The 14,281-nt window shown below is 41.6% G+C and overlaps 1 protein-coding gene across 1 annotated transcript in view; it reads left to right on the top strand.

The window, feature by feature from the left end:
- gabrb2a (gamma-aminobutyric acid type A receptor subunit beta2a) overlaps positions 1 to 13,356 on the top strand; it is a 37,160-nt gene extending 23,804 nt beyond the window's left edge. The window contains exons 5-10 of the mRNA XM_061836132.1: positions 3,189 to 3,271; positions 5,350 to 5,487; positions 5,831 to 5,983; positions 8,134 to 8,378; positions 8,806 to 8,946; positions 11,187 to 13,356. Coding sequence (XP_061692116.1) covers positions 3,189 to 3,271; positions 5,350 to 5,487; positions 5,831 to 5,983; positions 8,134 to 8,378; positions 8,806 to 8,946; positions 11,187 to 11,543 — 1,117 coding nt within the window. The 3' untranslated portion in view covers positions 11,544 to 13,356. The remainder of the gene's footprint in view (positions 1 to 3,188; positions 3,272 to 5,349; positions 5,488 to 5,830; positions 5,984 to 8,133; positions 8,379 to 8,805; positions 8,947 to 11,186) is intronic.
- Positions 13,357 to 14,281: the final 925 nt, after the last annotated feature.

Raw genomic sequence — 14,281 nt, 5'->3', positions numbered from 1 at the left:
AAGATAATGCTGCAGCTATTGTTGATTATTATTAACGTTCGACGTATACCACACTGTAGTTTATCTTTAGACTCATAACACCCCGATGGGTATGCTCTTGTAAATGAATTGACCAAGATGCTAATGTTTCACACATGACCAAAAGCAATGGTTTCATGAAAAACAACAACAACAACAAGAAAAACAGTACAACAGAAATCAGGAATTAATGTTTTCATCTGGCCCCTAGTTTTCTTAATGGTTTAATAGACTTGTACATCAAATTAATTTTTATACATAATATGGATTTTAAAATACATGTATTATACTGTATACGCTATATAGTAAAAATATTTTAATTTTGTTGTTAAAAGGACTCAAAAAGACCAGTAACTCAAGGTGTATGACTTGCAATTTGCATTGCGACTTGCCTGTCTCAATTTGGGTTCTGAGCCAGGACTTGAGGTCAAAGAAGTGAAACAGCAAGTGACTTGGTTCCACCTCTGGCACTAACGCACCACTTTTCCTCTTGGGCCCGAAGGGCACCGATCATGAGCTCCAAAAACAATTTGAAAAGTGGACTCATCAGATGGCGGTACAGTGGGCGACATCAGCCTCACAGCTCTGAGAATTGGGGTTCAAATTCCGGCACCGCCTGTGTGGAGATTGCATGTACTCCTCGTGCCTGCGTTGGTTTTCTCTGGGCACTATGGTGCGCCGCCTTCTGCCCCAAGATAGCTGAGCCTATGCTCCAGCACTCCGCGGTCCTTGTGAGGATAGGTGGCTCAGATAATTGATGGATGGACTCATCAGACCACAGTACATTTTTCCACTTTGCGTCAGTCCATCTCAGATGAGCACATGCCCAGAGAAGTTGGATGAGTTTCTGGGTATTGTTGATGTATGGCTTTCACTTTACAAGGTAGAGTTTTAACTTGCATTTGTAGCTGTAGCGACAAACAGTTAACTGACAATGTTTTTTGAAGTGTTCCTGAGGCCATGCGACAATATCTTTTACACACTGATTCCTGTTTTTCATGGAGTGCCATGTGAGGAATGGAAGGGTTTCTGGTTTTCAACCTTGCCACTTACGTGCTGAGATTTCTCCAGATCCTCAGAATCTTTTCAGGATATTTTGGACTCTCGATGATGAAATCCCTAAATTCCTTGCAATTGTATGTTGAGAAATGTTTTTCCTAAACAGTTGGACTATCTACTCACGAGTTGTTTACAAGCAGTTACCACAAAAGTTCACCTTTTAGCCTCATTCATGAACAAAAATGCCTTTTGGGGACACTCCTTTTTTCCCCAATACCGACAGCCACCCGTTTCCAATTAACCTGTTCTCATGTGGAATGTTCCAAAGTGTTTTTTTTTTTTGACCAATCCTCAACTTTACCAATCTTTTGTTGCCCCTGTCTCAGCTTTTTTTTTTTTTAATGTTTTGCAGGGATCACATTCAAAATAATCTTGAGCATCTTAAACATTAAATATATTGTTATTGTTGTCTATTAAATTGAGCGTTGAAAAGGATTTGTAATCATTGTATTCTGTTTTTGAATACATTTTACACAATGTCCCAAGTTCCACGGAATTGGGCAGTTAGCAAAACCAAGCCTAGCTTCTTCTATGTCATGTTTTTGGTATTTTCCTTCAGTCTGTATGCCCTGTGCATGACGCCGCTTCTTATTGCTCAATCTCCAAACTGCGCCAGCCTCCTGCTTTAGCGTATGAGATCGCTGTCATCAACGTTGTGCCTTTGTTGCTGTAGCTAACCTTTTCAAAGCCCTGTAGTTGTTTTTCAAAAACAGGGACGTGTGTCGACGTGTGCTATAATTCTTGTTCCGTGATGATCACAGACTTGTCAAGGGGCAGCTGTTTGAAACTGCAAGAAGATTTTTTTTTAAAAAATAATTTTAAATATAGTGATGGCGTGATTTGATGGGGCATTTAAGGACCTACTCGTCCATCCAGCCATCTTTTTTCTTTCCTTATTAGTGTCATGGGTAATCTGCACCATCCAACTATCCAAGTTGATTTAGGGGGAAACATACATCATATTTTTCAAGCAATTTTATGTGTACAAGACTTAAGATTGGTTATGCTGTCTACTGAAGCTTGCTTTATGTAGTCTTTTCTGGCTACACACAGACAAATGGCAGTATCCTTCATATTAAACATTTACGTAAATCGTATAGCATCTCAGCTTGGATGGTGATATTTTGTTATTCTTACATTTTTACTTTGCACACTGGGTGACCTCCCCCCACCCTCTCCATTCCCACCCAGAGCAAATATCAGGGACATGTGCATGGCGGAAATGTCAGGGAACACGCACGCACATGTATGCGGACAGGCGTGGAAATTTGAGCGCCAACATTCGTGGACCACATTTTTTTTAAGTCACGGTCACTATGTGGGTCATTTTTGTATAAATTGATCATTGAGACAAATTAAGATTTAGCAAAATTTTTTTTTTATCTGGGTAAATGCCTCCCATGCTGAAACAGCCATGCTTATTAAAGTTCTATTTCCAATTTCAATTTAATAATTGAAGATTGCAAATATTAGGCATTCATAGTACAGACAATCCTTTTTTGTCAGAGTAAGAGGCAGTGGCACATTAAAATCCAATTTTTTTTGCAACTGTAAGGACAAAAGAGCATAATGGTAAAGACATCAATAGCATGTACATAAATGATCCCATCTATTCATTCAACCAATTACAGTCTTCTATTTTTACAATCATCATAATGGTAAAGACATGCTTTAGTTAATTGATAAGAACTGAATAATCACATAAAACCTCCCATACAGGTACTGCGTATCCAAAATTCCAATTACCAAAATAATGAGAAGGGAAATGTCGTGTGAGATCACCAGAACAGTCCAGCAGTGATGGATTCAAAGGCCCGAGAATGGAATGACCTGGATGAATTAGAATATTCACAGGCATCTTCAAAAAAGACAAAACTTCATTTTGGACATTTTGGCATTCACAACAAATATTTGCTATCTGCTACCCCTTTACTGGTAAAGATCATGCTTGTAACCACTGTGTAGTACAAATGGAGCTCCAGTTAGCACTGTCGAGTGAAAAGCTCACACTTGATAATATTGTCTATTATTGTATTGTTCTATGAATATTTGGTATTCTCCTGCTTTAAAGAAGCGCAGAGCAAACGGACGGGTGTATTTTGTGTGTTTAGGATCACCACCACGGCAGCCTGCATGATGGACCTGCGCCGTTACCCTCTCGACGAGCAAAACTGCACCCTGGAGATCGAAAGCTGTAAGTACCGTCGTCCCTGACAACGGGCTCTCACTCCCACTCGCCGACGTAGATCCCACATACGCACGCAGGTCTGTGGGTTTTTGAAGAAAGCGCAAGATAGAAAGCGACGTGATAAGGCGGGATGTAAAATGCTGAGAGAGGCTGCTGAGATCCGAGGAGATACAGAAGGGGGAACATCACTAATGGTTCACCGACTGATAACATCCACCCTAATTAATTCGACTACACTGGCTTGATTAGGTCCAATGTTTGTAGATGTTACGTTGCCATGTTTTCAAGTTACCAAGAGTTTCGTTTGTCATGGCGTTTGTGATTTTACAGGACTATGAAGGGGCGGGGGGTGGAATATGAGAGACAAAGATGAGGTCCTCGTTGTGCTTTATCTGGGTCCCTGGGGAGGAGGATTATGGGGCTGGGATGCGGTGTAGGGCTCACTCTTTCTGGGTTTCATCACAGCGTTGCCGGCATTAAGTGGCGGGTAAAAAAAAAAAGAAGAAAAACAGTGGTGGGTCAGAACCGCCTCTCTCTGCTCCTCTTCCATTACGCTTGCCATCTCTCTCCTCATCACTTCCTCTTCTCTTTTCTTTGCACACTCTCATCCGGCAGCCTTTTTATCTCTTTCTCTCCATCACTCGTAACCTCTTTTTTTTCCCTTCCTCTCCTCCGCTCCTGTCAAGCGCGCGCACGCACGCACACACACACACACACACACACACACACTCACACACACACACACACACAGACACACACACCACACACACACACACACACACCGAAGCACGCAGGCCCGGTTTTGATCAGCAGACAGTATGTGCTCTCATATGGATTAACTGGCAGCGGTTTTAACGTTGCAATTGCTTCATCCCAGAACATGCTATTTTATTCAGACTAATGAGCGCCGAGAACTCTCATTTGACTTGATAAACTTGATACATTTTTAACAGACCTGAGTCTTAAAAGCTCGGATAGCCCCGTGCACCACCAACAGGGACTTCACCACTGGTTTTGCATGCTGGGTTGCAACCGAGGCATAAATCATTTACGGGAACCTCTGGCCGAACATTGGTTTACCTCTGATTTGTTTGTATTTTGGCAATTTTACATAGGAAACAATAGAATGAAAGAAGACTACAATATCATAACACACACAGTATGTCAAGTAACATTTGATCATTCGTAGCAAGTACACAGTGGATATAAAAAGTCTCCACAACTGTATTCAAATACCAGGTTTTTGCGATCTTAGAAAAATGAGAACAAGAACTCATTTTGAAACTGTTTAATGTGTCCTATCATCTGTAAAAGTCATTTGATTTTATTTTCAATCATTTCAATTGCGAAAGTAAAAATAACCAACATTGAAAATGTAACACAAATGTGTACAGCGCTTTATGAGTAGGGATGTGGCTTTGTTCAGAATGAGCCACTTTCAAACTCATGTTTAATTGGAGTCAGGGCACAACTGAGAACATACTAAGCGTCCCCCAAAGAAAGTTCAGAGCTTCTAGTATGCTTTTCCTGACATTTTTTTGTTTTGCTTTGTTTTATAGCTCAAGCCTGAGGTTTTTGTGCAAACACTAACTGGTATTTGGAGCAGTTCCTATTTCCCGCTTCCTCGACTAGGAATGATATAATTTCTAGTACTTACTCAGCCAGGGTTCCGAAAATGATTAAGTAAACACCGTTGCTCACTTATTGGTTTAACATATTGTAATAATTGAGGATGATACATGTCTAGAAGTAACAACATTCATGTACATGCCACTTAGCTGCAGCGGTCCATTGTCTGGTTGCCCTTAGTCGCTACTCTCTAAAAAAAACTTACCAACTGATCTCTTGGTATATTTATAAGATGAGGGTTTATGCTACAATTGCTCTAAAGTGTACTGTACATAATAAAACATACGCTAAAGAATCAGCATTAACGCTAAAAGCTGAAAAACTCACAAGCGATATTCCCACAGACCCTAGCACTCTTTGAACGCTCCACGACGGCCCCCGTGGTTGTCATGATGTCCACAAATTGAGATGAGATGTTTCCCCAAGTGTGAAGCCTTTTGCTTTCTGCTCCACAGACGGCTACACTACAGACGATATCGAGTTCTATTGGCGAGGGGGAGAAGGTGCCGTTTCTGGCGTTGACAGGATCGAGTTGCCACAGTTTTCCATCGTCGACTACAAACTCATCTCCACGAAGGTGGTCTTCTCCACAGGTAGCCGAAGCAACACTTATTCTTCTCACTGACCAAACCTGTACAGTGTTTCAGGGATTGACTGCCCCACCCCCACCCCAACTCATGACACTGAAAGCAACACTGATGTCATTGCATACGATTGTCTGGATTGTAAAAGTGTGTGTGTGTGGAAATGTTGAACCAAAAGAGGGACCAGTAGCTAGTCTATCCTTGAATACAATAAAAGCCCAAGTGAAATCTAATCTTCTATATCTGATATGAAAACTTCATGGATTGATAGCCCCGGATTTGACCTTACTTTCATCCACAATTGCTCAGCATGGACAACGGCATTTCCACTTTCTTCCTCTTCCTCCATCAGGTTCCTATCCCCGGCTGTCCCTCAGCTTCAAACTGAAGAGGAACATTGGTTACTTCATCCTGCAGACATACATGCCTTCCATCCTGATTACCATCCTCTCCTGGGTCTCCTTTTGGATCAACTACGATGCCTCTGCTGCCAGAGTGGCCCTGGGTAGGACGGCCAGGCCGCTGCGAACAATAACCTCGAGTTACATCATGAAAAGCCGTTCCACATACATTGTGTCTGTCGTGCTTCTGTCTGATGTGTGTTTTGACTGCTTTTCTCATTAGCTTCAAGCATGCTACTGATAGCAGACTGTGATAGGCTGCCTAGCTAAATGTCTGCCGTTCAGATGACTCCATGCATGACTCACGCAGAGAGAGCCAAAGCGGCGCGACCTTGAAGCCTGGCTGTCTTTCTCTCTGCCTGTCTGTCTCTCACCGGCTAGCCAAGTGAAGGCCCATTACGTTAACGCGCTTTTTCACATTTCTTAGCCACGCTCAGATAAAATGCCATGAAGCTCGATTTTTCTGTTCAACTCGGACGGCTGGAGCTCCGCGAGCTCTCTGAGCGTTTATGTGTGTCACTCGTGTCATGCACCATTTGGGTTCCAAAGTGGGACACGTGCAGGTTGGAACCCCGCATGGGATGTTTGGAGGCCAACGTAATTTCCTGATCTGCCTGCTTGCGCCGTCCCACTAACGTGCAGCGGCGGGCGAGCGTGGCCAATGAGACACAAGGCTGCGAGCTACACAGACCCACGCGTTATTTATAATCTGACCGAATGCAGATTGTGCATGCAGATGATTTGTTTGTATCAAGCACAACGCGTGTACGTAAAAACACAACATCACGTAAAGCAGGTGATGTGTGCTCTTGACTAACAGCAGATGTTTGATAGCAGTTTGCAATTTATTCAGTCTCCAGTTTGTTATCCTTTTGGATACATAATTGCATACATTATAAATACTCATTAACTCATAAACACCCATACACTTTAATTGTAGCATGGTTTTAGGAGCTATTTCTGGAGCATTTTATTATATGGGCATAATGAATAAGTACAACAGTAATGACAGTAATTCTAATAGTAAGACGAAAAGAAAATATTTTTACAGAATATTTGTGTATATTAGTAACAGGATAACTAGTTACTACAAAGAAAAGGTTGATGGATGTTGTGAGGCGGACATGAGGACAGTGGGTGTGAGAGAGGAGGATGCATGAGATGGGCTTAGGTGGAAAAAGATGACACGCTGTGGCGACCCCTAACGGGACAAGCCGAAAGAAAAGGAAAAAAAAAGATTTGCATATACTAGTTAATGCTTTGATACCAGCAAATTGCACTTTGGAATCAATTTTATAGGCAAATTTGTCTTGAAAATCTTCCTGGAATTCCAAATTGTTGGGCCGTTTTGGGATTCCAATTTCATGCCAACAGTGTACACACGTGGGGTCCTCAGTTTACTACATCACTGACATGTAGCAAGCTCATGAAAAGCACACAATTAACTGGTTTGTATATTGTCACACAGATCACACAGAAGACTGGCTCAGTTACCACCACTATTTTTCAATGATTGGTTGTTTATTCCTAGAAGTGCTTTTCGTCCAATTATTTACTTAAACTATGATTTACAATACAATACAATAATGCTTGTGTAGAAGATACATCTGTCGTAAATAAATACTAACCCATTCATGGGCAGGGCAGCAATTTTTTGCCTTATTGAGATAAAAGTCTCCTAACAGACCACAATCAAGGAAATAACACTTCTTTTTTTGTTTCACGCATAAAACAAAGGGCAAAAAAGATGTACCCATTTGCGGGCAGCCTCCCAAAACTGGGATGGGTATGTTATCAGTTCTGTGAAGTGGTCCATACTAGGGATATGTTTATTAATTAATTCTTATTCTAGAACAACACTTACGCATTAATAGTACTGATGGATTAGCATTTTGAAAACAAACTTGGTTGCATACTGGCCTTTCTCCCTTTCTTCTCTTGGAAAACGCTCCACGTGTACTTGAGGCAGCCATGTTGGGTCAGAAAGGAAAGGGAAATAACTCCGTGCTAACTTTCACTGATGAGTTATTCTCTCTTGATACCAAATTGTGGCTTCAGATTAAACCACTTAAATATTTTGATATACTGAAGGATATAATGCGTGAAAATCATGATGTCCCAAAAATGGGACGCTGCCCACGAATGGGTTAATTTTCCAACCAATTCATTGAAATGTCATAAAATTTCCTTAGCACCCCACTCTGTGTTTTGGCTTTGACTTCATGTTCTCCTTAATGCTGTGGCTGCTTCCCAGGGATCACCACGGTGCTGACCATGACCACCATCAACACACACTTGCGAGAGACGCTCCCGAAGATCCCTTACGTGAAGGCCATAGACATGTACCTGATGGGCTGCTTCGTGTTCGTCTTCCTCGCCCTGCTGGAGTACGCCTTTGTCAACTACATCTTCTTTGGCCAGGGCCCGCAACGGCAGAAGAAAGCCGCCGAGAAGGCAGCCACGGCTAATAATGAAAAGCTCAGACCCGACCCCAACAAGGTACACGTGCTGGCACTGCCTCTGTGAGATTTGTTCTCTCGATATCTATATCTATATCTATATCTATATATCTGTGTGTGTGTGTGTGATGGTTGCCAATGACCTCTTCTCTCCAGATCAATGTGACCAACGCTGAATGTCTCTTTACACTCCATTTATACTTGTGTGTGGTTCCGAAGGAGTGAATGCAGAAGTGGCATTGTTGCACTTGATCTCCATGTTGCTGTCTCTCTCAAAAGGCCAAGGCGCTTTGCAAAAATCCCAGGATGGGGCCTCCTATTTTTTTTTAAAATCCTGAAGACTAGCGGCAACAACAGCAACATAAAAAAAAAAAAAATAAGAAAAACAACAACAACCACCCTTTCCTTGTGAGTGTGGCAAGCTACACCTTCCAAGGAGTAACAGTGCTGATTTTGTATGCTTGCAGTGGCTGGTGGGAAATGTAGTTCAGAGAGATGATGCTCTGTATGCCAGAATGAAACAGAGGGAAATTGACGCGTATGACTCGATGTGGGATCCCATCTTTGTGGACGATGCCGCATTAGGACTAGGCGAGCAAAGAAATAAGGTACTGGAGGTTTTGAAAGTCCAAACTAATGATGTCATCTATCTGAATCGATCCCGATCAGAGGAAAATGCTCTTAGTTTTTTTTTTTTTTTGTGCATTTCTTTGAGTTCTCTAGATTTTTAAAGGCAACTTTGATCATCACTTCCACCATTGTGTTTTTTCTCTCCCTCTCTTGGTTTGCTCTTCATGCATTTTCCTGACGTCCACGGCTTAGCAGCTTAATTTCTGCAGGCTTACCCTAAATTCAACTTGAGCTGTACATTAAAATCGACAATTACAGCTATGACACAAGAGGACAAAGCATCAGTAGCTCTAGTGGCATAATTGAGATACAAATACAGTAAAGTCACAATGGGATCGTTCGATCATTTCAGTGTCATGACTTCTAGTGGTTTCACTTCAAAAACAAATACTCAATTTCCAACAAGAGCTGATAATTAGCTGATACTGGGACGTTTCCCCCAGAAGTCAGGCGATGGATGAAGAAATGTTCAAGTCAATTCACCTTTCCTGACCCACCTGAACCTTTTTAGCGTCTCCTCCATCTCTGCCAAGTCCCTACAGTTCCTCTCTCAACCTTCTCCTGTCACATTTTCCTTTGCCTTGCTTCCTCTTTGATTTAATTATGTTTGTCTTTGTTGAGAATCGATAGAATTTTAGCCACGCCGGTTGAAATTCTGAGACGGAATTAGTTTGTGGAGCGTGTTTTTGCTTTTCTGGGAATGCCGTGTCATAGTGCTGTGGTTATATGATCATATACAGTGGCAGATGATCAATAGTTTAGAAAATGCACAGTGGAACCTCATAAATCAAAACCTAACCATTCCTCCTATTTGTTTGGATTTTGAATATGTTTCTATGGAATTTCCAAAGGACACCTCACCTCAAAGACTGTCATCTATCATCTCCTGTCGTGTTTGTCTTCAGCTGAATGAGTGAGAAGTGGGCTAAGTCTTGGACTGGTTTCTGGCCAACTGCAGGACACATCCAATAAAAGCTAATCAATCTTAATATTATGCGCAATTTGCAGTCTTCAGTTAACCTCAGAAGCGTGATTTTGAAATGTGTATAGAAGCTGGAATACTTATAAGCACTTTGAGAACACGAGTACATGCAAACCACGTACGGGAAGGCAATGTGAGATAAGGGTTATCTATTATTTTTTATTTTGCCTTCATTGCTTGAAGAATTTCATCATTGCTTTAAAGACCGTAAAAGAGTAGGCTCCACTGTTCATTAAATTAGGCAGTGTAGGTTGTACTGTAGGTTTGTAGGTCTAATAATGTATAATATTGGTTATTATTGACACTGTGCTTAAATTGCGGAGAATAGCGGAAAACAAAATAAGTCCAGCATGGCCCCATGCGAGGGACAGAAAACGCTAAATGACAAAAAGAAAAAAAAATACACTGCAGCACAACGCTTAAATACAGATGCTGATTTCACAAATCCATCTTGCAACCACCTCCCCCCAAAAAACCCATAAAAGTTAAATATAACTGAACTGTTCTTAAAAAAAACTGTACTCTAGTGGATTTAAAAAAAAGACTCTATGTACAACCAAAGCATTGAATTCAGCGACTCTTTTGTGTACCACTAGAAGTAGCTCTCTTACCACAAGTACTCGTACCCCATTTTTAAAGGCGCTGCTCTAAATCAAAAAGTATCTGACGTAAAAGTGAAGGAGTAAAAATCAAAACGCTTCAAATGGCAGTGTAAGAGGTTGTCATTGTCCTTTTCCCAGCAGGGAGACTCATGACATGTTCAGTTTATGCCTACAGAGTCAGTCACAATAAAAAAAAATGTAATCCATGACTAAATATCCCACCAAACAAGAGACATCAGTCCCACAAGATGGCAGGGGACACTACTTTTCAGCACCCCTTTATAACACAGTTCCTTAGCACCAAGTTGGCCCTAAAGGAATGCTTTTATATTAGACGGGGCTTTGGTCTGAGGACAAAAACAGTGAATACCAAAATCATGACCGTGTGAATGTATCAAAAGTCAGAATTCTTAGTTAGTCCTCTGTAAATTCCAAACAGTTTGACTGGCAAAGAGGTTCCACTCCAGTGCTTTTCTAAGACATTAGCAACAATGTGCATTACCTCTACTACATAGTAAACATAATGTTCACTTCATGCCTGCACCGTGTAGCTGACCTTTAGCTTTCTTAGATTTCCCGCGAGCAGTCAGTCACTTCTCACGGCTCCACCTATCTTTGCAACCTCACGCTGCAGATGACTCCCGACGACAACATCCTCTTCAGCACTCTGGAGATGAAGAATGAAATGGGGGGAGCCGGAGATCTGTCTCGGGGTTTGGGAGCGCCCGGAGACCCCCGCAATACCATGCTGGCCTACGACAGCTCCACGCTGCAGTACCGCAGGGCGGCCATGGCCCGCCAGAACTATGGCCACAGCGCCTTGGAGCGCCACGCTCAGAAGAAGTCGCGCCTACGGAGACGGGCTTCGCAGCTCAAGGTGAACATCCCGGACTTGTCCGACGTGAACTCTATCGATAAGTGGTCCAGGATGATCTTCCCCACCGTCTTCTCCTTCTTCAATGTGGTCTACTGGCTCTACTACGTTCATTAAGCCCGGCCGCCATCTTGAGGCAGGCGCGCGAAGATGGGAAGCGGGGAATTTAGCGGGAATAGCGAGACGGTGTGTTTACGTGAATGAGAGAGAATCGGCGCAGCGCCTTTCAGCGGGTTCCTTTTAGACGACTCGAGAAGAATGCAAAGACATTTTTGGACAGACGAGCAGCAGCAGCAGCACCAACACTTCTGTGACTCTTCTAGCATTTGGGAAACACCTTCTGCGGATCGGACAAACACTTTAAAAACAAGAGTTTTCAAAGGACAGTAATGGTGCGAGAATTTCAATATATCACTAATACTTGTCATTCGTAGCTTACTCTCTGTGGATCAAATATTTATGCTTGTGTTTGCATATACTTTAAGGATTTGTTTCGTTCAGTATCTATTTACTTGGTAGCCGAGCCGTCTGCATCCGGGAAAGCTTTATAAATCATTTTAAAGGAGTCAAGTCTATTTTCCTATAATTACTGTAAATCCAAAAAAAAAAAAAAAAAAAACATCCTTTAAAACGCATGCTCACGTTTTGATTTCATTTGCATCTCATTTGTGATGGAAACGATAGCGAGGACATCGCGCAAAGGGTAAGCGGGGAAGTTGGAAAAAGAAAAGCACCTACGGATGAAAAAGGGTTGCCGTGGCAATGCTGGACCGAACAAGAAAAAAAAAAAAAACATACGATGGACATTGCGAGAAGAAGCGACATTGTTGGACATTTTCACATCTTTTGTTTTTGCTTTTTGCTTTCGCAGCACGGACCAGATCAAGTCCATTTCACCGTGTTTAGCTTTTTTTTTTTCTCGAACAAAAAATAACATTTGACTCTTCCTTACTTTATGCCGTGGTAAGAAGAGTTTTGGAGGCGAGGAATGACTTTAGCAGGACAAACCGGTGGTAGAAGATGTGAATTGGCTGCCCTTTCATTGCAACGAGTACCTGCATAAACATGGCGTCATTCCACAATCATCTTTAACAGTAGAATTGAATGATAGAAGTATGACACGTTTCATTGTGGTTAGGTTTCTGTTCTGACAAAAAAAAAAAACACCGTGTAGATAAATATAAATCATATGAAAAGAAAAAAAAGAGATTCATTTTTATAAATCAATACTCACGTGTAAATATCAATTTATTCTATTTAACTGTTGTTGTTTTGCAGTTGAATTACACATAAATAATTTTCCATTCAGTCAAGAAAAAAAGAGAGGAAGAAAGGAGCAATTCAATAGAGATTTAAAAAAAAAGAGACAAATGAAACACCAATTCGCAACTTTGCTGTTAATGTGCTTTTTGGACTTTTTCTTTCTTTTTAATGGAATGAATGAAGCGCACCTCCTTGCTGAAACTGAAGCACTTCCAGACACCAGTGGCTACCGGGTCCATGTTTTGTTCTCTGCAAACGACTTAACACAAGGACCCTTGCGATCCAGGCATTGAAGTCAGGCATATTTTGTACAAAGTTTATGTAAATTCCAATTGTAATATTTCATAAAGACTGTAAATATGTTGTGTAATGATTGTCAACAACTATGAAGATGTATCTAAATTCAATTAAATCTCAATACAGTCCATCACTTCAATAACAAAATGCAAGGTGGCATTTTCTTGGCTGGCCTCACACTAATAAGATGATTGATTATTCCTTCATTGGGCACTCACAGACAAGATTGGAAACTCTTCTTCCTGATTAGTTTCAATTTGATGAGTTACTTTTTAACGCCGCTACATCCCCAGTTTAATTGTGCAATCACATTAATTCACTCATTTATTTTTACTTCCCCTTTAGAATCTTTTTCTTTTTCTTTAATAGAGTTGGGGCACATTAAAGGTGGAAAAATTGGTTAAGTGATTTATGTTGGTCTCATTTTTTTCCCCTTATGACTAAAACCTGAAATTTGAACACTGGTTGTGTAGACTCGTTATATTCACTGCCCTGCACTTCTCTTTCCATCTGTTTCTCGTGCTGGACTGCTCATCCTTATCAGGCCCGGATGGAGGTTGAGCCCATCTCAGCTGCCTTTGGGTGAAAAGCAGGAGGCAGATAGTTTGCCAGTCAATCACAGCGCACATGTACAGACCGACACTCGTTCGCACTCATATTCACACTGCGACCGAGTGGGAACTGAACCCACGATGTCCGCATTGAACCAAGTCCCTGACCGGTTCTCTCTTTTACGCAGGGGTTCCCACAGCTGAGAGAGAGAACAGTCCAGTTGCCTTGATACAACTTTTGCAGAATTTTCTTTTTTATTTTTATTTTGGAATAAGGTCAAACAATCAATCAAACAAAGATACGAGTACTGAATTTAGAATTTTATGCGCCAAGTCCACATCTTTTCAGTATTTTTACTGAATTTCCTAAAAAAAAAAACATGCACCGCAAATGTTTGAGTGTTTTCAAGCATATTCTAATGAACATAATGCCATTTATTGCCACTTTTAATTAAGGTAAAATAAACTTAAGTAGGCGGCACGGTGGATCAGCTGGAAAGCATTGGCCTCACTGTTCTGAGGTCCCGGGTTCAATTGCGGACCCACCTGTGGGGAGTTTGCATGTTCTCCCAGCACTCCAGTTTTCTACCACATCCAAAAAAACATGCAACATTAATTGGACACTTTAAATTGTCACTAGATGTGATTGTGACTGTGGCTGTTTGTCTCCATGTGACCTGTGATTGGGTGGCAACCAGTTCAGGGTGTACCCCGCCTGGTGCCCGTTGACAGCTGGGATAGGCT

Source organism: Syngnathoides biaculeatus, chromosome 11, assembly GCF_019802595.1.
Source record: "Syngnathoides biaculeatus isolate LvHL_M chromosome 11, ASM1980259v1, whole genome shotgun sequence".
In the NCBI taxonomy this organism is placed as follows: Eukaryota; Metazoa; Chordata; class Actinopteri; order Syngnathiformes; family Syngnathidae; genus Syngnathoides; species Syngnathoides biaculeatus.
Note: the sequence above shows the minus strand (reverse complement) of the source record. Positions and strands in the feature narration are given on the sequence as shown.